General features: G+C 47.2%; 9 protein-coding genes across 9 annotated transcripts; 1 reads left to right on the top strand and 8 right to left on the bottom strand.

Moving 5' to 3' along the window:
* Nucleotides 1-192: 192 nt before the first annotated feature.
* Nucleotides 193-2,074, bottom strand: BJ212DRAFT_1295562 (major facilitator superfamily domain-containing protein; the record flags this gene model as incomplete). The annotated part of the gene is made up of 10 exons (XM_041332323.1): nt 193-394; nt 446-586; nt 642-758; nt 810-1,187; nt 1,228-1,458; nt 1,509-1,521; nt 1,570-1,655; nt 1,709-1,816; nt 1,865-1,884; nt 1,928-2,074. 10 exons carry the CDS (start codon nt 2,072-2,074, stop codon nt 193-195), a joined length of 1,443 nt encoding a protein of 480 aa, XP_041198099.1.
* Nucleotides 2,075-2,926: 852 nt separating this feature from the next.
* Nucleotides 2,927-4,053, bottom strand: BJ212DRAFT_522627 (uncharacterized protein). Its single transcript, XM_041343397.1, has 3 exons — nt 3,454-4,053; nt 3,165-3,338; nt 2,927-3,108 (listed from the first exon to the last, which is right to left on the bottom strand). The coding sequence occupies exons 1-3, from the start codon at nt 3,879-3,881 to the stop codon at nt 3,102-3,104; spliced, it is 609 nt and encodes a 202-aa protein (XP_041198098.1). The 5' UTR covers nt 3,882-4,053; the 3' UTR covers nt 2,927-3,101.
* A 5-nt stretch (nt 4,054-4,058) lies between these two features.
* BJ212DRAFT_1319765 (uncharacterized protein) lies at nt 4,059-4,816 on the bottom strand. The gene is made up of 5 exons (XM_041334366.1): nt 4,742-4,816; nt 4,682-4,696; nt 4,529-4,631; nt 4,400-4,473; nt 4,059-4,354 (listed from the first exon to the last, which is right to left on the bottom strand). The coding sequence occupies exons 4-5, from the start codon at nt 4,426-4,428 to the stop codon at nt 4,156-4,158; spliced, it is 228 nt and encodes a 75-aa protein (XP_041198097.1). The 5' UTR covers nt 4,429-4,473; nt 4,529-4,631; nt 4,682-4,696; nt 4,742-4,816; the 3' UTR covers nt 4,059-4,155.
* Nucleotides 4,817-6,130: 1,314 nt separating this feature from the next.
* Nucleotides 6,131-7,793, bottom strand: BJ212DRAFT_1319762 (uncharacterized protein). Its single transcript, XM_041334365.1, has 4 exons — nt 7,202-7,793; nt 7,049-7,149; nt 6,810-7,002; nt 6,131-6,760 (listed from the first exon to the last, which is right to left on the bottom strand). Exons 1-4 carry the CDS (start codon nt 7,759-7,761, stop codon nt 6,412-6,414), a joined length of 1,203 nt encoding a protein of 400 aa, XP_041198096.1. The 5' UTR covers nt 7,762-7,793; the 3' UTR covers nt 6,131-6,411.
* A 379-nt stretch (nt 7,794-8,172) lies between these two features.
* Nucleotides 8,173-8,650, bottom strand: BJ212DRAFT_1319760 (uncharacterized protein). The gene is made up of 3 exons (XM_041334364.1): nt 8,449-8,650; nt 8,316-8,386; nt 8,173-8,260 (listed from the first exon to the last, which is right to left on the bottom strand). The coding sequence occupies exons 1-2, from the start codon at nt 8,587-8,589 to the stop codon at nt 8,363-8,365; spliced, it is 165 nt and encodes a 54-aa protein (XP_041198095.1). The 5' UTR covers nt 8,590-8,650; the 3' UTR covers nt 8,173-8,260; nt 8,316-8,362.
* A 1,365-nt stretch (nt 8,651-10,015) lies between these two features.
* BJ212DRAFT_1319757 (uncharacterized protein) lies at nt 10,016-11,324 on the bottom strand (the record flags this gene model as incomplete). Its single annotated transcript, XM_041334363.1, has 4 exons — nt 10,016-10,528; nt 10,604-10,698; nt 10,726-10,776; nt 11,234-11,324. 4 exons carry the CDS (start codon nt 11,322-11,324, stop codon nt 10,454-10,456), a joined length of 312 nt encoding a protein of 103 aa, XP_041198094.1. The 3' UTR covers nt 10,016-10,453.
* Nucleotides 11,325-11,880: 556 nt separating this feature from the next.
* On the top strand, nt 11,881-15,328 carry BJ212DRAFT_1584593 (cysteine proteinase; the record flags this gene model as incomplete). The annotated part of the gene is made up of 20 exons (XM_041342339.1): nt 11,881-11,904; nt 11,958-12,168; nt 12,215-12,492; nt 12,536-12,613; nt 12,705-12,806; nt 12,856-12,893; nt 12,941-12,961; nt 13,010-13,051; nt 13,097-13,152; nt 13,200-13,298; nt 13,347-13,442; nt 13,489-13,588; nt 13,637-13,674; nt 13,727-13,977; nt 14,057-14,260; nt 14,310-14,625; nt 14,689-14,836; nt 14,901-14,993; nt 15,054-15,238; nt 15,273-15,328. The coding sequence occupies 20 exons, from the start codon at nt 11,884-11,886 to the stop codon at nt 15,326-15,328; spliced, it is 2,433 nt and encodes an 810-aa protein (XP_041198093.1).
* Nucleotides 15,329-16,265: 937 nt separating this feature from the next.
* Nucleotides 16,266-18,583, bottom strand: BJ212DRAFT_1319717 (initiator tRNA phosphoribosyl transferase). Its single transcript, XM_041334362.1, has 7 exons — nt 18,347-18,583; nt 18,254-18,294; nt 18,084-18,196; nt 17,798-18,029; nt 17,516-17,740; nt 16,942-17,461; nt 16,266-16,872 (listed from the first exon to the last, which is right to left on the bottom strand). The coding sequence occupies exons 1-7, from the start codon at nt 18,489-18,491 to the stop codon at nt 16,664-16,666; spliced, it is 1,485 nt and encodes a 494-aa protein (XP_041198092.1). The 5' UTR covers nt 18,492-18,583; the 3' UTR covers nt 16,266-16,663.
* Nucleotides 18,584-19,005: 422 nt separating this feature from the next.
* BJ212DRAFT_1573685 (uncharacterized protein) lies at nt 19,006-20,070 on the bottom strand (the record flags this gene model as incomplete). The annotated part of the gene is made up of 2 exons (XM_041342094.1): nt 19,439-20,070; nt 19,006-19,359 (listed from the first exon to the last, which is right to left on the bottom strand). Exons 1-2 carry the CDS (start codon nt 20,030-20,032, stop codon nt 19,006-19,008), a joined length of 948 nt encoding a protein of 315 aa, XP_041198091.1. The 5' UTR covers nt 20,033-20,070.
* Between the last annotated feature and the right edge of the window lie 2,691 nt (nt 20,071-22,761).

The following is a 22,761-nucleotide window of genomic DNA, read 5'->3' as shown; positions in this document are numbered from 1 at the left end:
CCACCCGATTGGAAACCCGTGAATGGAAAAGGTGACATGTTTGCACGTGAGCGATGCCAATACGAGGAAAAGACAGTAAAAAAGATAGAAAATCATAAGTGCGTCGTGAGCTTAGGCTTACACCGATCATCGGCGGGATGAGCAGTAGTTTCGCCTATGATTACTTAGTGCAAGAGTCGCGTGGATCGTTGACTACACTAGATATCTGAAACCAACAGGATCCTGAAGGTCATTGATATCCTGTGCATTTCGCTCATTTATTTCAATCTGCTCATTCACCCGCTTCAAATGCAAATGCATGACACCAAGCATGGCCGTCGTCACCCCAAGTGCCGCGAAGCAGATAGCATAGGAATAACGATATGTCGGGCCCCAGTTGAGAGGCCAGATGTACCTATGAGAGATGGTAAATAATCAGCGGGAGCAGGAGATCAGTGGCACTAACGATCCGCCGATGCTCCCCACCGCAGACACTCCACTAATCATAGCAATAGCAACAGCTCGCTTTGCAGGTTCTCTGGCAAATGTGGTTTTTATCCATGCCCAGAGCACCATTTGTCCGGCGCCGCTTATAGCCATCAAAAACCTGCACGTTTCTGAGTACACAAGGCATCACTGTATTGGGCAAGGATAGTGCTTACATGGAAGCATAGCGCGCAACCGTGCTCATAGTACACATGGATACAGTGAATCCAAGGGCAGCGAATGCATTCGATGCAAAAATGTATATGAAACGCTTGTGCGTATGATCAGAGAGCCTGGTCGTCCATAAGACGCGATTCGAGATAGAAACAAAATAGTTTACCGACCTTGAAAAAACAAAAGCACCAATTATGCCGAGCACCGATGGAGGAGTGGTGAGCAGCAAAGTCACCGTCGTATCATATCCCATAGTTGCGACGAGCGTTGGGAAGTACATGGCGTATGACAGCGCAATATGGTCGACAATAAGCGCGACTGTAAACCACCATACCTTCCAGTCGGACAAAGCATGCCGCAGTCCTTGCATGGTCGTCTGTTTCCCAGGCCCGTCCATTCTTCCATAGCCATCATCTGCAAGGCGAGAGATAGCGAGTGATCTTTCCTCCGGAGTGAGCCATCGGGTGTTGTGAGGGAAACTAGGGAGTATAAACATCGCACAAATCGCGACTATGACGGTGACGCTGCCTTCGATATAAAACAACCACCTGCAGACTATGTCAGCTTCAGCGAATAACAGAGACGAACGTTTCTCGCCTCCATGAGGCTTGACCAAGTACTCCTCGCATGCCTGCAAGTACACCAGATGCGAACAGGGTTCCGAGCCCACTGCTGAACACACTTCCACAAATAACGAGAGTCGCTCTCATAGCGAGCTCGTCTCGCTTGTACCATCCTGATATAAGAAATATGATGCCAGGGAAGAAGGGTGCTTCGGCAAAACCGAGAAGTAAACGGGCGAGAAGAACCTCGGTGTAACTTGGGTCGGACTATCAGACCCCACAATGACAAAAAATGAGAATGCGTACTTCTGTGCGGCCCCTGGGTACGGTTAGCATTCATGGTCATGAGTGGCCGGTATCGACAAACCTGTTAATACTGATATTACACCCCACATCATCATACTGCAAGGAATCAGGATAGCAGGTCTCTCTAGCCAGTGCAGAAACATATTCCTGAAAGAAAGAGGGTCACAATAATTTTTCCCTCAACGAAGGACGCAACTCACGCTGGCACTTGCATGACAATGGTTCCCACATTGACGATAGACAAGATTGTCGCGTATTGACTCCCCTGCAGGTGTAGGTCTTGCTCAAAACCTGCCAACCGTGCCGTACTGTAGACAACATGAAATATCATATAAAGCGAGTATGAAGACGCTTACCTAATATTCGCTCTGTCGATCTAACCAGCGGTAAGCACCAAGTAACAAAGAGCTCAGACTCACATTGCTCATGGCATACAAAAGCACGATCGCGGACATATGTAGATCGATCTTCCTCACCAATCTCCTCTCGAGATCATCACGGGAATGATTTGATAAATCAGAGGAGACATCAGCTGCTTCCGATTTCGCGTCGCTGAGAGCAGTCATCGTCGAACGACAAAAGCACAGCAGGAAGAGTTGACAAGCTTCTTCTTTGTGGCGTGCAGGTGAAAAACAAAGTTGATATTGGTGCGGAATCCACTGCAACGGGGAACCGATATGGAGCGTCTGGTACGGTCATCGATTAAATATTGAATGGCACCCAATAGGGTACCTTGAACAAATTAATACTAGGCTTCGCATCTAGTGTAATCAATGATCATGTGGATGCAGAAGGCGCAGTCAGCCGACAGTGTTACGATAGAATATTCTTACATGGGGATCAATGAAAGTGATGGTAGAACCTGGCACAACGGTATTGGGTAATGTAGATCAGTAAATTATACCTGGCATCTTCGAGGTCTTAATCTAACACCCTTCCAGGTGTATTCCAAGTTAAGTACAAGTTCCAGGAAGTATTATTTCGCGAGTTCGACTTATCATACAGGGAGGCGTGCTTCTGTTGGCTTCTTGACAGCTCGCCATGATCCAATCTAGTCCAGTGTTGATGTCGCTCTTTGGCTTTATTAAGGGCACGTCAATGAACATATCTTTTGAAATACTTAGTCGGAACGGCGTACCGAGGACACATTCGCTTCTATCATGGTGCTCATCGCCAAATTCCTCCATTCGGCAAAGGGCTTTGTGAGAGGTGCCCGATACTCATGCCAGCACACAATTTGCATGCCATACAGACGCGGGGTATTTTCTGTGGCATAAAAAGTTATCCAGGCCTTTTTTTTGCCTTGGGGGAATTTGAACGCACAGGATGCGCTAGGATGTGTGGGAAGTCTTTAAAAGCGAGTGGTACATGACCGGCGCTGGTTGAATAGATGACCACAAACCAAGTGGTCGATAGAGCGGAGGTCGTGAGCGGTGCATATTGAAAGTCGACCGCGGACATAATGGCGCGTTTGGGTCGGTGTGTGCGTCGAGGTTATTTACGGATGACATGACAATTTGAACGAGGTTTTGGGAGTTTGTCTCTATTTGCGTGGAGCATTGAGCCGCATTTCTAAACTGAGTGGGTGAGTCCCTAAGTCCTATAAAGGTACCCTGTTGATGCCAACGACAGGACAAGATCGACGCAGGCACGCACCATACTCCACAGTTCACGATCTCTGGATACACGCAATGCCCATGATGCAGCATCTCCCCTTGCCACTCAAGACCTGCTTCAAAGCAGATAGAATGTAGAAAATAGGGTAGAATCTCGCGTTCAGTACCAGTATCGGATATTTTTGGAATCATGATGATACTTATCCAGATTGGGCTGAAGGTCCTATTTCAGTTCGTGGAAAGAATATAAATAGACCTACAAATAACAATTTCAGGATCGATGCTCAAAACTCGGGAGAAGAGGGGAATAAGACTCACAACAAAATCACATTTCCATCCATCCAGCTTCTGCTCGACCTGATTGCGCTCTTATGCGCTGACAATTCCAGGGGGGTTTATGATGTCGTATTCCAAGCATCCGCATCAATATCCATGTCCGGAAAGGTGTTGAGGATGGTTTGATTGATAACTGCGCACCGGTCTTAGACTCTGATAGCGTATGGCATGTTTTTGCTCTCGTGAGCAGCCCGGGTAGGCGATTCTTTTCAGTGGTATCGTCTAGACTTGTGGGAAGCGCACAAATTTGTGGGGACTTCTCCTCACTTCGGTTCGGTGGGAAAAGGTGCAGTTTCGCCTGTAGGTACTTGCACAAGACGTTCTCTGACTGGAGTTCCGTTCGCACAGGAAGCTCATTGAACATGATGGGCTGTAAGTCGCTCAGATGCCCTCGTAGCAACATGTGAGAAGCACAATTCATGGTTTCACAAACCAAATTGTCGTTTCCATTCGAATTCTGGTGGACATGATACAAAGAAGTGTTAGAAAAGGATGTTATGTAAACACGATGACTCCGCGAGAACAGGAGCCGAGAACTCAGTTACATAATTGGGATGAAGCAAATCTATAAGAGCCAGAAGCTATATATATATGTCGTGACGTTTATCTTGTTATTCAATGGCAGAACCATGTTCTGCCAGATTTTTGCCAGTTCTACCGGCGGAACTACTTCAAAATAGTTCTACCGTGCCGCTCTAAGACATACGAGGATCCCTGGCACTCGGGGAAGGCCAGAACACAACGGGGCAAGGAGGGGAATGAAAAAAGGTGCGTGCGCCGCTGGCTATAACGAGCATGGTGAACCACGCATTAGAATGCGTGGTGAAGAGGTGTACTCCTTCATGACCAACATTCGAGTCTACGTTGAGTGCCTGGATTGAGTTCATATATAAAGTGCGAATGTCATCGTCATATGTCGCCTCACTCATTCTCTAACAGCATGAGCATAGTCCTAGATGATCCCACATGGTGGCTGGCCATCAATTCATACCAAAATTTTGGCTATTTTGTAGGTTCGTAGAGATCACGCTACCGATGTCTCAATCTAACTTTGGCTGTGTTTCACAGTTGCCGCCTTTGTTGGAGTGATGTATGATTGGGGTGAGTATGGCGCTATTCAAGAACTCCTGATATCCTACACGTATTTACAACGCTTACATCCGGACAAGAGGTATGTTGATGGTGAATGAAGCAATCATCTCGCTAAGAATCATTTTATAGGTTGAACTGATCTGGGTGAGCAGAGTTTCACGTCAGAAGAATAACATTGATTTGCGGCAGAGGCAACGTTGGTCCCTTGTGACCGTGCTGTATCTGTATGCGACGCATCAATCCAGAAAGATCTTGATATTTCCCATCGTCATCTTCCTGGCTGTCAATATCTTCGATGTAGTGGTCGGTGTCATGTTAGCGATTAATACATCAGGGGGTAAGTCACGCTCAAATGCGGACGAAAAATCATCCATGGGACTCATAGATTAATACCAGAGGCGTTTATTCTCTCCGGCACCTATCAGTGCTCGATTGGCTATGTGGAAGATGCCATACTTCTGATTTCTATTACTTGGATGTTCGCCACTGCGTGAGAGATCCTCGTACTGTGTCTCGCAGTGCGGATTGCTATAAAACACTTCTGTAACTGCGGCACCATTCAACAAGAGGGATCATAGGGGACTGTTTCACAGTGCTGATGAAAACTCACATACTTTACTTATGGGGTGAGCTCATATTGTGAATATGTTCCCTTTTTTTCGCTGAGGGATTGGATCATGTCACGATGCTAGCTTTGTTGTTGTCTCTTGCTTCCAATCCATTACTTATTTCTCTCCGACGAACTCAGCGGTACATATAACAACCTTTCACCGACCTCGGTTCATCACTTATCATTTCTATAGGACCGATATTCCCTGGGGACCAAGATTTGTCTTGGGTTTCTTCAGATTTTTCGGTCGTGCAGATGTATGTGCTAGGACCACGTCTGATCCTTGGCGTTCGAGAGTACTACGCTAAGCTCATGGCCGACTCGGACGTAGCAACTAGCATGGCCTCGATCGCCTTCCAGGAGCGTGTGCATATATCGACTGGCAGTGGTGTGTAGCATGGGAGGAGTCGATGGTTGTCTAGTGTTTTGCAGGGAACAAGAGGTTTTTTTGTTCCAGAATTCGTCGTGGTACTTGTTTAGTCGCTTGGTGTTGCGAAGTGGATTTTAAGGAAGTATGGTAAATTTATACACCTTTAAGTGTCTGCAAGGGAGCATACCCGTCTTATAGAAAATGTGCTGCGAGTCCGGATATCGGGCGAGATGTGCGAGTATGTGTTCTGTCTCCCAAGCGCGCATCTCAACAAATTCTGCCCACAAGCAGTTCCCACTGGAACTGAGGTCTCATTACACTGTCCAGTTTTTCCAGTACATACACCAGTCGGATCAAGAAACCAATTATTACGGTAAAATTACGGAAAGCTGGAGGACTCAGGTTAAATTTCGGGCAGAAGGATTTTTAGAGACACATGCACGCCGTTAGCCATACAATGAATGTCTGCCAATGCTCCTTCGCAAGGGCTTTGAATACGAGAAAACACTCAAAAGCAACGCACCTATACTCCGGCGTCTCTATGCCTTCGCTGATTCGACGGTTGTGCCCTAAAGAGGTGACACTTCACAATAAGTTACGGCATCGGTATCGTCGCTGACGCAGGAAGCTCCCGTTTTAAGAAAGCATGGGTCTGGCCAAATTTATACCCCTGTCTAAGTAGTCGCTGGAAGACTCCGCCCGCGGTGTAATATCATCTACGAATCATTATTCTATGCAGTAAAGCTACAGGAGTGAAAAATGTAGGTATGCGAGTAAAATGTCCATCCATCCATCTTTAACGAGCGGTGGAAGTAATATCATGAGTGGGACGTAAAAGCAAGGTTCAAAACAAAACAAAGCAAGAAAACGACGCGCCGATCATGAGAGCTGACACAACCCACAGCCTCCACTCAACCCCGTACTCCCCAATTCACAGCTTGTAAGCAGCGTACTATTGCAAAGCGAGTTTGGAATTGTCCCAGTGAGAGCCGTATTATTCTGGAGGTTGAGGATCTGTAACGACGATTGAAAGGTTGTCGGGAAGGGCGGTTGGAGGTTATTGTTTGACAGCAAGAGTTGTGTGAGTGATGAGATAGATGAGATGGTGTTTGGGATGGGGCCTGTGAGGGAGGTGGATGATAAGTCGAGGAGTTTGAGGGACGTTTGGAGGGCGGGGCTGGATGAGAGGGTTGGGAGGGGGTTTGTGAGGGATTGAGAATTGATCACCCTGGATGATGGTCAGGTGTGATAATTAGGAAGGCAGGAAGGGGACTCACAGGTTCTGGAGTGGGAGCTGGGTGAGGGAGGATGGGAGGGAGGAGCCCATTGTGGGGTTGCGGATGAGGGTGAGTGTTGTGATTGATGTAAGGGAGGAGAAGAGGTTATCTGGGAGTTGTGTGATGGCTGTAGCTTCAATGTGGAGATTGGAGAGGATGGTGAGGTTGGTAAACGATGAAGGGAGCGCTCCAGCTACAAATATGTGAGATCGTACTAATGATAGGATGCAGTGACATACCTGGTATGCTATCACCACCAATAACTTGCAAAGATTCGAGGCCGGTGAGTGCACCGAGTTCGTTGGGTAATGTTGCTGGTACCCCAGGGAATGTCAATTGCCTGTATGTATGTAGGTGAGTGGCAGTAGGCGATTTTCATGGAATGGACTGACAGATTTGCGACTCTTCCGGAACCATCGCATGTGACACCGTTCCAAGCACAAAATTTGACGTCGTTCACCCACCCGAGGGATGCTTGACCTTGTGAGTTGGCGGTGTCGAATATGGCGCGTAGACCACAGAACTGGATAGCGTTGAGGATCTGTTGTGCATTCTGTGGATTCGAAGATAGATAGCTGGAAGGGACGGTCTGGAGGGTTGGCAAGCAAGTTGAGCATGGGTATGAGGAAGGGCTGGAAGGTGCGTTGAGGGTGTATTGGGACAAGCACTGTTGAGCATTGGCGGAGAGAGACGTGCTGAAAGGTGTGACTGTATTTATGGATAGGATGCGAACGTTGAGGAAGATGACGTTCCCGATTAAAAAGAGTAGTACGATGATGAGGAGACAACACAAAGTACGGTTGCGTGCGTTGTTACATTTACGCTTGTTAACGTGAAGAGGTGGCCATTCAGCGAGCTCTTCTGGCATACGCAAGTCGAATAATAATTTGGTGAATCGATCCCGAGGCGCTGATTTTTCAACGTCAAAGTCTTCACGGAACTTTGAAGTCATCGTCGCTAGCGTGAAGAACACTAGAATTCATCGTAGCACTCAAATATCCCTAGCACAATAAAGTCGTCAATGACAATAACACTATTGTTCTTTATTTGTACATGACTTGCTAAATTAGGATGATCGGCCTTCTGTTACACGTATATCAACGGGCTATATCTAAGGGGCATCCAATGTCGAGTGACACGCATCAACTGGTGAATCTGAGAGACGGTGTTGAATGGATATTGAAAATGTCCTTTGACGCGCCCATTAGCAATGGTCAATTCCCGCCTTGGCCGCTATGCACATAACACCATGCAGACTTCGGCAATGAATAGTAAATACTCAAGCTCTAAATGACGCAGCACAAATCTGGATGTTGAAATCGCTCCTCACGTCTCTTCAACTTGGTCAATATTGAGTATTTAAACGAATACAAAGGCGCCTCTGTTGCTCATGAAACGGGAACATTTGTCCAGACTCCAGGAACAACCACGTTGACCGAGTCAGCAACAAACTACTTAATGTGCCATCAGCTACAGCACCAATATGAAAGCAGAAGCACAACTCACTGTCTAGACGTGCTCATGGACAGGGTACCAGCCCATCGGTAAGCAGTCTACTCCTGGCAGGTTTTGTGACCCTATTTACATCGCAAGGTGCAAGGGTTGAGTCATGTATGCAAAGCAAACCACTCATACTCACTTTCGCGTCACCGTCCCAACGACAACTCAAGCCAGTGCAGCATTGACTGTCCTTCTTGCATTTTTTGCCTCCGTGGTGGCATGCAGTGACAGACATACACGCTACCAAAGCAGTGACGAGGAGGAGGAAGGGGAAACGCATGATTTATACGAAGTGATACGAGGAGACTCTGAACTACTTGACATAGACTGTGCTTGCTTTTATATGCTGAAAATATTACTTTGGGGCTATTGATTTAGCGGATTGGTTACGCCTGGATGGCAGAATTTTACGACGGATGGTTTAGGATGAATCTAGTAGAACCCCAGAATCAGCGGATAATCAATCTAGGATTCAAATATATCATTGAACTCAAAAAAGCATAACACGAGTGATGGCATTGCATGGGCAAGACTCTTTCGTGGCCTCTGCGAAGTCTTGGTTATGGATAGAGATGACACCTTTCCAAATAGCAACTCAAAGGTGCTACAAAACCGAATGAGTAGCGACGAAATGAAGGTGGAGGAATATGACTAAATTTCTCCCGTGTATTCTGAAGCACATGACAGCACGGAGCTACAGCTAGATGAGATCGGCTGTGAAATATTGAACACTGTGGATACTCACCCTATTATGGCGCTGCCCCCTTGTGCTTGCTGTTCCAAAGGGTTTACGAACTACCCATGGACGAGCATATATATTCCATCATCCATGCGAACACGTACTGGTAATGATTATGCCGGTCACCCAACGCATAAAGCTAACAGTACCGTTGCGGCGCGCGCCTGAGATGAAGTCAATTTGAATTTTGGCCGCGTCCCGAACAAACCTCAAGATCCAGGTGATAGAGTTTGAGTGATGTTGCTTATTGGGAACGAAAGAAAAACAAACACAACGGGTATGACGAGCATGGGGCACGATGGTATGGTTTGTGGTAGTACCAAAACAAGATGCGCAGCACTGCCTGTCTGCCCAAACAGTCGCTTTTCAAAGCACACACTAGTACCGTGGCGAGTTATCTATCCATCTTTAAGAGACCAGAAATCAATTCACAATAGACCTCAATAGACAATAGTAGGTGGAAGCTCCCAGTCATAAAGAAGGGAGGTAGAAACGGAAAGCGCTGCTAGCAACTCACAATTCACATGTTGAAATACGCCCCAAAGACTCGGAACTGCACGGGTTCATACGACTCGGGTGTGATATCGCGTTTGTACCTGATGAATCCATGACCGCGACCGCGGCTAACATTCCTCGCCAGGGCCCCTGCATGATAGTGTGCATGTATATCTCGCTCCCGACGGAGCAGAATCCACAAGGGCGTGCATGAAGATGAAGATGACGAGGACAATGCAAAAGTTGATGTCGAGGGAAAATCGTTCTGCCACGTCATTCAGCCAGCTTCTGTGGGATAATGAATTAATGCAGAAAAAAGTGATGGCCTTGATGGTGCACCTTCGCAAATACAAACACACATCGAAAGGTGGACCTCCCATTCAATGAGCAAGAAAAATCATCCCAGTTCTGTTACCTTTTGGGCTTATTGTCCAACTATAATGGTCGCTTGAAGACCCCGCGCATACTCCATCACCGTTATGACAATTTCTATGCAGTAAAGCTACGATTAATGACACGACAAAAAAGTACGTCACGGTATGTGAGTGCTGTGTGCAACGTCGCTCTTGCATACTCCCGCATCATAAATTCCGTTTCTATCCACTGCCCGATCACAGGAACAAGGGCTTTTGAATATGGTGGTTATCAGTGCCACTTCGATGAAAACACGCACTACGGTAATTCCATCGTGTAACTGATGGATCTAACCAGGACGCTGTTAGGACAGGACTCCAAAGTTGGATGCATCAAGTTAGTCTTCATCGAGTATTCAAATTAATTCATAGGCGCCTCTATTGCTCGAGGCGGGGAAACTTATCCAGACTCCAGGAACAACCACATTGACCGAGTCAGCAATGGACTACTTGTTGAATCATCAGCCACAGCACCAATGCAAAAGCAGAAACATGACTCACTGTCCGGATCGGTACTCATGGACAGGCTGCCAGCCCGTCGGTAAGCAGTCTACTTGCAGACTTTTGTTACCCTATTTACATTGCAAGGTGCAAGTGGTGAGCAGCGGGGTTGGATCACGTATGCAAAACAAATTACTCATACTCACTTTCGCGTCACCGTCCGGACGACAGCTCAAGCCAGAGCAGCATTGATCGTCTTTCTTGCATTGCTTGCCTCCGTGGTGGCATGCAGTGATAGAAGCTAGGGCACTGTGGGGCTATTCCATACGGGCGAGAACACCACGGGAGACCGAAGGTCGCACCTGGCATCCCGGTATGCCTGCGAGGAAGGCACTCAAGCAGATAGCTCTTTACTGCGTAAAGGAGTGACCAGCTTGCTAGTGCATCTTCCATAAGCCTGACAAGGACTACAGACTGATAAATCCTATATAATGAAATCATAACGACGCTCGGCCGCGCCAGTCCCGACACCTACTTACGACAATCAATGCATTGGTTTGATCAGAGTTTATTAGGTTGTACCTTTGCATACACTGGTAGTCTCTGCACTGTGCACGGCAACGAACTACATATTGTGCCATGAGCCACAGCACCAATGCGAAAGCAGAAACACGACTCGCTGTTCAGAACTGCACATATGCTCATGGACAGTTGCCAGCCCATCGGTAAGCAGTCTAATAATCGCACAATTTGGTACCGATAGGCTATTGACATTGCAAGGTGTAAGGGGTGAGCAAAGGGTTTTGAATCCTAGGTGCAACGAAAATTACTCGTACTTACTGCTGTCAAATCACGGCGAAGGCCACTGCAGCAATCACTGTCCTTCTCGCAGGCCGTGATCCGGGGCTGGCATGCAGTGACAGACATACTACGACGCGACGAGGAGAAAAGAGAAATGTATGATTTATGCGAAGTGATACAAGCTTTGTGAAGGCGACTCTGAGGTAGACAGAGCTTGCTTTTATATCCTGAAAGTATTAATTTGGGCAAAACATTGCGGTGTCTATTGATTTGGCAGATTGGTTACGCCTAGATGACGATGCCAGTGGATGAAGTTAGGATGAATCTAGTGGAGCTCCAGAATTAGCAAATGATCAATCTAGAAATAAAACATATCATAATTGAATTTGAAAAACAACACGGGTAACCAGAAAGTCGTGGAGTCCGAGTTCGCCGGACAGTTCAGGGATTGCATGCGCCCGCATTGGCCTGAGTAATCAGCGAGACAGTCCAGGAAAACCCGCTTGATGTTCACTCTGGCAGTGATGCTGCTGCCAGGTGCCGACTCAGCAACATCAGTGATGAGCGCCACTGAGCGAGTAGCCATGAGCTCCGGGTACACGTGATCCCCAAAGTAAGATTGTTTATTATTATTTGTACACTGTCATTATGAATTAAGATATGATTAACTTGTCTTGGCATCGACATGTCCATCGCCGAGGCAGAGGTAAGAGGGATCTGCTACTAGCTAGCTTTCATTTGATGAACCAACTTTCAAAGAGCATTTATACTAGAGCATCAAAGTCTGAACTGGAAAACGACTGGAACAATGCATTCAAGCTTTATCTGCAGGCAGCAGACGCATTTCTACACATTAGCCGTACTGCCGATCCAAAATACCGGAACAACGCTGCCTTGGCAGTAGATCGTGCTGAAAAGATAAAACAGCACAAAAATCTTAATCCCTTATCAATAGACCACTTTTCAAATCGCAAGTAATCTCACATTTAACCGTCGCTAATCTAATCTTCACTTAGAACTTGCAATTCTCAAGAAGTCTTCCATCATAAACGATAGTCACATCCCTCTGGCAACATCATCCCCATCCAATTCTTACTCAAGTCCATTCAATGATCCAGATGGTCAACCATCCCTCGGTTCCGTATCTCCATCATCTACCTGGAAGCGTCCAAATCACTTTACATCATCCCTCCCACTCCTCCCATCCGACATCATCCAGAACATCGTAAACGACTGCTCAGTATGCGCTTCAATCGCAGTATGCATCCAACACAACCTCCGCTTCAAATCAAACGTATGTCTCACCATTCCCCTTCTCGCTCGCTAACTTTCCGCAGTTACTCCTCTCTTCCTTGTCTTCTTCCAACGACGGAAGGTACGAATTAAAAGTCCTCGTCAATGGTGATTTCCGGCGCGTGAGTCCCTCTCCACTCACCCATACATCCTTTAAAGTCTGCTATAGATAGGTTCGTATTAACACCGCATCACAGCATGCGCTAAGTTCAAACAGTCATCGACGACCATCTCCCCTTTGACTCTAACAACAAACTCGTTGGAATATCAACTGGCGCAAAGAATCAGCTCTGGCCTTCATTCATCGAAAAAGCAGTCCGTGCTTTTTTCTTCGTCTCCATCATAACATGCTCACATACAACAGTACATGAAACTTATGGGCGGATACGATTTTCTCGGCTCGTAAGTCACTTTTAGCTCCGTATAGTAATGACTTCGACTCCCCAAAGAAACTCTGCAATAGACCTTCAGTAAGTCTCCCCACCAACGTACCACACGCACCTTCACATTCCCCGCAGCGTCCTCACAGGCTGGATTCCAGAACACATCGATCTCCAAAGGTACTCTCATCCACCCCCAACCCAATCATAACTCACCACCAAAAGCGCATCTTTTGAACGCGAGCGCACATGGTCTCGCATCATCACTGGATTCCCTAGAGGTACACCCCTCCCATCCACTTCATCACAATACTTACACTTGTCATAGGGGACTGTATGATGACGGTCGGAACGAACGATAAAACGGCGCTTAATTATAATATGCACAGCGTCAAGCTTCTTCCTTCTCATGATTATGCTGTTACAGGTGGGCACCCCCCCTCCCATGAATAAGGTCCGAGGTTGACTTGTGCAGATATCAAAGAAACGAACAATGAGCGCTGGGTCACGCTTCTTGATTCGAGGATATGTGGTTCAGAGTGCAAGTGCGATGGTAGTGGGACCTGTCCTAGTAAGTCCCCCCTCCCTTTCTGCCGTAGATGTAACGGATGGGATAGGGGTACTCAATATACGCTGGGACGATATATGCGCGACGTTCGAGGGGTTGTATATCAATTGGAATCCAAGTTTGTTTGGGAGTAGTATTACGTTTCATGGGTACGTCTTCACATCATACGCACGTGCCATATCCTAACGAATTTACAGATCATGGCAGCTTGAAAACGCGGAAGATCTACCACGAGGTACGTCTGCTCTCAATTCACATGGTACAGCGTTAAAGCACTTTCCATATAGCTGCTACTCACCACCTCCGACTAAACTATCAAAAAACAAATGACCCCTCGTATCAAGAAGTCCCATCAGGACCCAACACAAACACAACTGAAACCGATAACAACAACACAAACACAAACGGAAAGGAAACAGAGATATGGATCCTCTTAACACGTCACCTCCGCGACACCCACCGCACAAACGAATACATCGCGCTTAATGTTCAAGAGAATGACATGATTTTAGGGGATCCAGAACATGTTGCGCTCAAGGTACCTTCCTTTCGTTTCCTATCTGCGGCGGCCCCCCCTCTCTCCTCCCACCCGCAGTACTGACAAATCCAACACACAGAGCAACTACACAAACAGTACACACCTCCTCTCGCGCATCAAAACCTCCCAACTTCAAACCCACACCTCAGGCTCGCTCTCCTTATTAGCCTGCTACGATGGTCAATTCGACCAAGTCGGGTTCACGGTCACTGCGTTTGCTTATTCGTCGGATGTGGTAGTGTCTTGGGATACGAGGGTTCCGCCTGCGAGGTATATGCATAAGGTACCCCTCGAATTTGTTCTTTTCTTCCTTCAACGCTGATGGATGCCAGGTCGATGGCGTGTTGACTCATAAAACGGCTGGCGGGAATTGCACGCATCCGACGTATATGGTGAATCCGCAGTATCACCTGCGAGTGCATAATACCACGAGCGCCAGTATCGACAAACGGCCGAGCACAAACACAGGCGACAAGCGCAATAAAACACAAGTCATACTTACCGCACAGAGCACTAGGGACATCTCGCTCAACGTCACAGCAGTGTGGTCACAAGGCGAGCGTATATCAGAACTAAGTCAGAAGGAGGTAGTGGCTCATTCTGGGCCTTATGCGTATGGGCATGCGCGTGTCGCTGCTCATCTGGCTCGTACGTTGACTTTCTGTTTTAATAAAAAGTGGGGAAGGCGGCTCATTTTTTCTTTGTCTGAAGCTGGGGATTATACAATCATATTATCAGCTTACGAACCAGACCAGATGGGAAAATTCACGCTCAAGGTGGAGAGTCCCTCTTGGTTTGAGATAAAGACAATACCGCAGGAGGGTGCAGGGATGTATGTCAAGACCGTCCATGGGGGATGGTACGTTCGGTCTTCATCAGTCTATTTTAATTTTCTCCTTGAAACAAATCTTGGGATTCGTTAGGGACTCGACGACAGCCGTAGGTGGACCCAGCCAAAATCGATATCACCGCAATCCAATGTACGAAGTAACCATCCCTTGTGATTCTGAATTTGGGTACGTCCCTCACTCCTCTCAAATATCAAAAGTACCAATGCCCCACTCACATCCCCGCAGCGCCCGTCTCCAACTCCTCACACGCGCCCCAGGCGTATCCACCAACCTCTCCCTCTTCCCCTCAAACCTCCAACGATGCATCGCTTCCTCAGGGCCTTACTCCGATGCGCTTTCAGGCGTTGGTATTCCCAAGAGGAGTATAACACCTGGGAAGTATTATCTCGTACCCTCGACGTATCATGCCGGTGTGCATGCTCGGTTTCGGATTGTTATTTATAGTAGTGTTTCTGGGATTGAGGTTGTTTTGCGTTCGTGAGGCGCGAGAGGAGGAATGAGGAGATGTGGTGTGTGGGGGTTGGCTTGTCACGGTGGGCGGTGTAGTGCAGGCGGGTTTTGATGTCGTGTTTGACTTTTATTTATTTACAAGCACTCCGTTCACCTTCTCAGTGACATTTTCCATGACATACACGCAGACTATGCATCGCTTGCGGTGGCACCCTTGAATAATGACATGTTTAGCAATAAGTTGAGGTATGATGCCATATTGAATGCACGAGCTCTGAAGATCCTTTCCGATGATGACAGGGCTGTTCCGCTCTGCGAAAACATGAATGCATGAAGGGTCAGTGAAGCAGAGACATGATAAGCAGACAAAATATTAGTGGTTTCTTCTCCTGCGGTTGCGTTTCTTCCGTCAAACGGAGACCTAGTGGTGTCTGAGGCACAGGCAAACCCCTTCATCTTCCAAAACCATTTTTCTCGGCTCCAAAGGAGTAGCGTGTTAATGCCAACAATCCCGTGAAGGCAGAAGTCACGGTGTTGACGTAGCTCGAAGTGGAATGAGCGATGCAAGCATATCGTAGGTCCAGAGTCTAGATACGGAGTGAGCAAGATCTGACACGGACACGGAAGTCGAAGCGCAGTGAGAAAAGGATTGACGGGTTGTTCTACCACTAATATTGTCTCGTCGTCTCACTGAGCGGTCGCATTATTGCAAAGAGACAAGCATACCGCAGACACAAACTCAGGGAGTGGTGTACTACGGAAGTTGCCGCAACCTCCCTTTTCTGGACGCGTGGAGTTTGCCACAGCCATCGTCAAGCCATCGTGCCCCGGGGCCCCTCCAGTAGACCTCACCGAATATCCAAATAAGCCGAATGATGTAGCCCCAAACAAGCCGGAAGGTGTACTCCAAAGGAGTCAGATGGTGAACCCGCAAAGACTGTTCAACCTCTTCACTGGGGAGTGCTAGTGACTATTGGCTCAGCTGCGGTATGTTCAACAACCTTCAATGGTCATCTTATTTACACCCATGAACATATTTACTATCCAATAGATTATCGGTACAGGTACTTTAATCATGATTCTTTGCATAGAAATGTTCCTTGGGGTCCCTTGGGGTATATGTGTCTTCTTTGCTTTCTCCAAAATTCACCTGTAATTAAGCGAGGTTTCTTCGAATGGCGTAGCTTGCAGTGATCGGTCACCGCCAACATCTCCTTCTTCCCCTCCTCAAGCGTAAATCTCTAACGATGCATCGCTTCCCCGGGGTCTTACTCCGACGCGCTTTGGAGCGTTGATATTCCCAAGAGGGGTAAAACCCCTGGGAAGCATTATCTTGTTCCTCTGACATACCATGCTGGTATGCGTACTCAGTTTCGGATTGTTGTTTATGGCATTGTTTCGGGGATCGAGATTGTTTCGCGTTCACGAGATGAGGTTGGCACGCCAGAGGGGGGAAGTAATTTTGGGGGCGAGATGAGGAATTCGGGAGGTGAGAGGAGGAATTCGTTGACGCGTTTGAGAGTGGTGCGCGAAGGGTTGGCTTGTGGACAACTCGTTATTATCCAGTGCAAGCGGGTTTTGATGTTGTCTTTGGCTTTATTTATTTAAATACACGTCCATCGTCAATCGACAATTTTTTTTGAAGATAGTTGGTACGACGTACAAAGGACACCCTCCCGTTCGTACTCGTGCTCATCGCAGAATTTCCCTGAATTATCAAAGAACTTTGTGAGAGCTGCTAGGGCGACGCCGATACTTGTGTCGGTGCCCGTTTCGCATGCTATGCAGATGCGGCGTGTATTCTGGAGGTGGTGCAAGATGAAGGGCATGGTTTGTGGGAGGACGGAGTGTAGGAAATGATGCTGGCCTTTTTTGCCTCGAGGCGTTTGGATATATAGGACGTGTGGATGGTCTTTGAGAGCGGGTGGTGCCTGATCTGCATTGGTTAGATAGACCGCCGCAAACTCGTCGTTGAGAGAAGAGGGGATATCATCAGTGGTGCATATTGAGAGTCTACCGTGGATGTGGTGAATGGATGTAGGGTGGAATGACGAGTTCGAGTTGGTGTGGGTAGATTGTGTGTTTGAGGAGGACGTGAGAGCTTGGACGAGGGTTGGTAGTTCGTTTCGGTTTGCGTTGAGGAGGGTCTGTTTATGTTTCCAGAATTGAGTGGGGGTGAGGCCCTGTCGCGCAAGTCGAGTCGGTGTTAATGGCTGAACTCAATGGAGGATACGCACCATACTCCACAACTCATGATCATCCCCAGATCCCTGGATATACGAAAAACCTGTGACGCGTCTCTCCATGCCGTCTAAAACCTGCTTCGAGGCAGATATGCAGATGATAGGGTAGAATCGCCGCTCAGCATCTGTTTTAGGGAATTTGGGGAATATGGTGGTGCTGGGTGTTATCCAGATCGGGCGGAGGGGGTGTTGCAATTTCGGGAGTACGTAGAACGATGCCTACAAATCCATGATTGCAGATGCCTGAGACTCAGGCTAAAAATGAATAAAACTGACGGCAAGATCATCCGCCCACCCATCCAACTTCTGCTCGATCTGATCATGCTCTTGCGCGCTGACCACACCAGGTGGGGTATACAACTTCGTATTCCAAGCATCCGCATCCACGTTTATGTTCGGAGCAGTTTTAAGAACGGCTCTATTCATGACAGCGCACCAGATTGGAACGGTTTTAGAGAGCGCATCTGGCATGCGTTTGCCTGCTCTCGTAGAATCCACCAAGAGCAGCCTGGGGCTTACACGTTATACAATTTGATATCGTTGATGTAAGTGGCGCACGAACCCTGCGTGCGCACAAATCAAAGGCAATACGTGTAAATTAGGCCTTCGAAGATTGAAGCTCCAGTTTCCGGTGTGTCCGTCGGTAGACTTGAAATATGCGCGTTCGTTTGACGCCTGGGTAGAATGAGCTCGAGATTTGTGAGCTGCAACATGAATCGAGAGTAGACTTACGGTGTCAGGGTCAGTGTACCATGCCCCACATCGCATGTTGGCTGATGGACGCGTGAGGTGATCGCGGTGATCGGTGATCACGTTGTCACTCACGGATGAGAGGGAGTCTGGGGTAAGACTGATAGACTTGGTCTACGAAATCGGCATCCTCTGCTATAGAGTGGATTCGGTTGTATAGATCTTGCGATTCCTTTCGCAGCTCGCTGAAGGCTAACGATGCGCCGTCCTTGTTGCCCATGACTCTAGGATTTGGAAATAAATATTTTATTTGGGTGATAAGACGCTGGTCAACGTCCAGGAAGGAGCCGGGTGTAGAAACTCACCCCATTTGGTCAAGGTTGTTGATCACTAGACTCGTGACCAGTCTGACGTACGTCCTTTGAGAGTGGGAAATCTTGACGTAGTCACACTCGACTTGTCCGTGGTTATATAAGCCAGGCTGGTATCGAGCCTACATAACTCCCCTTCCCTTTCTTGACGTGCATCTGTAAAACACCCCAGTTCTCGCTTAGTAGTGTAAGAAGTTTGATCTGTTACTAATGCTTACGGTTCAGTGATGAAGCCCTCCGATTGGTGGAGATCGTGTAGTAATGATGTAAAACCTTTAGATATTCAGATAGTGTATAAATTGATAGATTGTCCGGACAAGATAAAGATCAAAAGATGATCAGGCTGATCATCGCATTATCATGATTCAAGATTAGCTAGTAGTACACTGTCATCGTCATTTCTATACTACATAGTGTACTAGTTCACAGCCCTAACCTCTCCTTTCTGCATACACTCATCCTCGTCTTAAGTGCCTTGAAATGTGCTGTGAGCTTGGGGTAAGGGTCAATTTTGTTGTGAATGTGTGTGAGGATGTTGTGATAAATGTCCTTTGACTTTGCTGTAGAAAAATCAACATGTTTGAACATGCCAGTCTCATACTCCTTGATTGCTGACCAAATTATTGTGCCACCAAGAGCAATAATGCTGTTGAGAGCTTCAGGATCTTTGAAGTCGATGTCTTCATAAAAGCCCTTGGTCCATAAGACCTCCATCACGACTGAAACAAGCACCTCGTGCTCGAGCACAACAATGGATTGTAAATTACCATCAAGTATCTAGTAGTTAATTGTTAGTATACAATAGCACACGGCATGAATAAAAAATGACCTACCAGTTGTTCTGTTTTGAACAAACATTAGAGGTTTGAGAGGAGCATAGGCACCACTTGTAGCTTGTGCGTGATTTCCAATGATGGGTCATGAATATCAAGCTCAAGATTGTATTTGTGTTGCATGACAACATGTGCGACATGTTTGAATGAAGAGCAGATGGTGTTAGTGATTTTTGTGAGTGAACTGATGAACGTCTCCTCTCCGGGGAGATAGTAATTGCCTGGTGGGGAAAGATCTGCATGGCTTGCAATATTGCATTGTGCGCCATTTGAATGTTCTCATCATTGGAGGGCATCCCATTTAACGTTAGCACCATGCATTGCATTCTTGACCTTGTGCTGGTTTTGATCTCCTCCATGTGATTCGCAGGTATGGGAATGGGGTGTTGTTGCTGATGGGGGACAGGGACAGGGACAGTGTCTGAAGGAGATTGTGTGGGGGAGGCTGGCACTGTTGAACCAGTGGCAGCAGTATTCAGAGGAGGCAAAGGTTGTGAAGGCAGGTCTTTTGCCATGGGGTGTTTTGGAGTGACATCCTTGCTGCTTCCAGCCTGGTTGTCTAGGGTAAGGTTGGTGACAAGGTGAGATGCATTTGAACTTACATGGACCACCCCCATGTTTTGCCACTGGCCACAGTAATGCTCATCTTTATGACAAGGGCCAAAGACTGTGACTTTGTGCAATCCTGGGAGGGTGTATGGTGCAGGATGGATAGGTCATGCCTGTGGGTCCTACAGGTGCCTGCTGAGGTGCTCTGCGCCACGCATGGTGGGAGGAAGTGGTGTGTTGATGTTGATGAAGGGTATACCCTGCCCAGTGTGCTGCTGCTGCTGCGGGTGTGGGTGGTGCAGGTGTGGGTGGTGTGGTGCAGGTACTGCTGGTGCAGGTGTGGGTGCTGCTGTGGATGTGGGTACTGCTGATGCTGCTGATGCAGGTGTGGGTGCTGCTGCGGTGGTGGTGGCAGGTGCTGCTGCTGCTGTGGATGCAGGTACTGCTGGTGCAGGTGTGGGTACTGCTGATGCTGCTGGTGCAGGTGCAGGTGCTGCTGCGGTGGTGGTGGCAGGTACTGCTACTGTTGTGGATGTGGGTGCTGGTACTGTGCGACAGGATCAGGGTGTTGTTGGAATGGGGTGTAGGGTATTTGGCCTGTGGGCTCTTCATGTTGGAAGGGATCAGGATGCTGATGAAATGGGGATTGGGGTGTTTGATTCTCGTGGTGCTGGAATGGAGGCTGCGCAGGAGGTTCAAGAGGTTGTCAGAAAGATGGATGGTGGATCTGCTTACACTGTGGGAACAGAAGTCCAGGAAATTGCTGGTGTTGGTGCTGGTAGTGCTGGGGCTGCTGGTGGGGTTGCTTGCATTCCAATTCTGAGTTACTGACTTCATCCAAGTACAAAAGTTCTTCATCTTGCATGATTGGTACTAGATTGTCGTTCCAGTGTTATGTTTGCTCTATTGCATGTCCCACCTGAGTGTCGTCTGGATTCAAGCATGGGTTTTTATTGCTGTCTTTGGTGGGTTTCCGCACTTCCTGTTATCCGTGATGGATCAGTACTTGTTTGAAGCCACAAGAAACTTATACCCTGGTATTTTGTGGTTTTTTTTGTTGCAGTTTCTTGGACTTTGGTGGCACTGGTGAACTGTAGATGCAAGTACACTAATATGGTGATAAAGTTCGAGAATTAGCCCCATGCGCACCATCTAAAAACCACTTACCAATAGCATGCAGGCGCAAATGTATTGTGATCAGTCATGATGCATGATGGTCAGAAATGATAACTGATTGAAGACAAATTCATGATAACACCAATTCAGTACATGCAAGACATACAAAACGTGTAAAGCATATCAGACTGCAAAAATCATATGTAATCCAACATTTTCCGAAAAATAAGTAAAATAACAGGCAACAAGTCATGCTTACTATGTTCAAGCTCCCAAAAGTATACCACCATTGTTATCATCATGACCCATTGTAGGACTGCTGTATTCGCTTGGTACATAGTCACTCTCATCTGAGACCTCTTCGTCAACCCCTCATTCCTCAACATATTCCTTCAATTGACAAGCTTGTTCTTGGAGGGCCGCTAATGTCAGAGTATTCTGAGTAGCTGTATACTCATGGAAGGTGATATCTTGGTGAAGATCCTTCAACCCACGAGTAGTGCATGCCTGCTGCCAGATCTTGAGATCTGTCTGGGAGTATTGATGCTTCCTCTTCAAGTGCACAAGGGAATGGTCAAGGAATTGTCTCCAGCAGTTGTTTTCTTTGACTGCTCAAGTTGCTGTAGCAACCTCATGTCTAGCTAGCTCACAAGTGGCATACTGTGCCATTGCACCTTCATGTAGCATATCATCTGGTAAGTCTGTGAGACTGTGACTGAAAATGACATTGGTCTGTTAATCTAATTTATGAGCTTTTAATCAACAATATGCATGAAGTAACTTGCCATTAAAGCAGCTTCAGGATACAGCTCCCTGGCAGTCTGGCCCCAGAGAGATTTCATGGCAAATTGAGCTGAAGCAGCTGATGTCGCTCTTGCTTTCAAATATGGCTCAAACCTGATTTTGACAGGGGAGATAAAGGGAGATCTAGTCCTTGTCTCCTGAGAAGGGGTTTGTAACACTCTTGCAGAGGATGATGTTGACCTGTCTTTGATGGGGGATGTTAAAGTGGATCTAATCTTTGTCTTTGGGGAAGCTAGGGAAATTGACTCTCCAGGGGAAGGTGGAATGGCATGTGTGGTGGGAGGGCTAGAGAACTCCTCTGTTGGCATATTGTTGTCGGTTTTGGTTTTGTCTTTGTAAATTGAGGTTGATAGTTCCATGCAGGTTTGAGAGCTAGCAGGACTGCAGGAATGAATTGAAACGGTTCTGGTGGATCCACCCATGGATATCTGACTACTGGTTTGGCTATGATAGACTTTGCTAGAGAGATGACAACTATTGGTCTGCTGGTGTCAGAGTCTGAAAGACTTAGAAACTTTTCAAGTTTGAAAGCACCAGACGTGGCACTCTATGGTATTGACACTGCTACCATGAACACACATGATCCTCCTGATGAGCCTGGTCGGTTTAGTGGACTCGAGTAAGTGCTGGTTACTACAGATTTAATCTGACTGACAAGTATACAGTCTTAGCAAATCGGTCAGATGCCCCATCTGTTCCAATGTTTTTGACACCACAGAGGATATATGCACTCATCTATCTGATGATCCAGGTGTGAATAGCCAATTTAACTCTCGAGTTCTGACTATAAGGACCTCTATCCAGGATGCTCTCAGTGACTGATTCCCCCTCCACTTGCATTCCATATCCCCCAAAGATCGGAGGACCAGCCACAACA

Source organism: Suillus subaureus, assembly GCF_016647635.1.
Source record: "Suillus subaureus strain MN1 chromosome Unknown BJ212scaffold_3, whole genome shotgun sequence".
Classification (NCBI taxonomy): domain Eukaryota; kingdom Fungi; phylum Basidiomycota; class Agaricomycetes; order Boletales; family Suillaceae; genus Suillus; species Suillus subaureus.
This window is presented reverse-complemented; position numbering and strand designations above follow the sequence as displayed.

Coding starts and splice junctions, on each gene's coding strand:
- BJ212DRAFT_522627 (XM_041343397.1), bottom strand. CDS start 3,881: ATGAATTGTGCTTCTCACATGTTGCTACGAGGGCATCTGAGCGACTTA. Junction 3,339..3,453: donor GAAGCTGGATGGATGGAAAT/GTGATTTTGTTG, acceptor TAGGACCTTCAG/CCCAATCTGGATAAGTATCA.
- BJ212DRAFT_1319765 (XM_041334366.1), bottom strand. CDS start 4,428: ATGTGGGATCATCTAGGACTATGCTCATG. Junction 4,355..4,399: donor CATCTAGGACTATGCTCATG/CTGTTAGAGAAT, acceptor TGACATTCGCAC/TTTATATATGAACTCAATCC.
- BJ212DRAFT_1319762 (XM_041334365.1), bottom strand. CDS start 7,761: ATGACTTCAAAGTTCCGTGAAGACTTTGACGTTGAAAAATCAGCGCCT. Junction 7,150..7,201: donor TCCGGAAGAGTCGCAAATCT/GTCAGTCCATTC, acceptor ACATACATACAG/GCAATTGACATTCCCTGGGG. Junction 6,761..6,809: donor CAGCTCCCACTCCAGAACCT/GTGAGTCCCCTT, acceptor ACCATCATCCAG/GGTGATCAATTCTCAATCCC.
- BJ212DRAFT_1319760 (XM_041334364.1), bottom strand. CDS start 8,589: ATGCGTTTCCCCTTCCTCCTCCTCGTCACTGCTTTGGTAGCGTGTATG. Junction 8,387..8,448: donor GTTGGGACGGTGACGCGAAA/GTGAGTATGAGT, acceptor CGATGTAAATAG/GGTCACAAAACCTGCCAGGA.
- BJ212DRAFT_1319717 (XM_041334362.1), bottom strand. CDS start 18,491: ATGGGCAACAAGGACGGCGCATCGTTAGCCTTCAGCGAGCTGCGAAAG. Junction 17,462..17,515: donor ATCATGAGTTGTGGAGTATG/GTGCGTATCCTC, acceptor CTTGCGCGACAG/GGCCTCACCCCCACTCAATT. Junction 16,873..16,941: donor CGAACGGGAGGGTGTCCTTT/GTACGTCGTACC, acceptor AAATAAATAAAG/CCAAAGACAACATCAAAACC.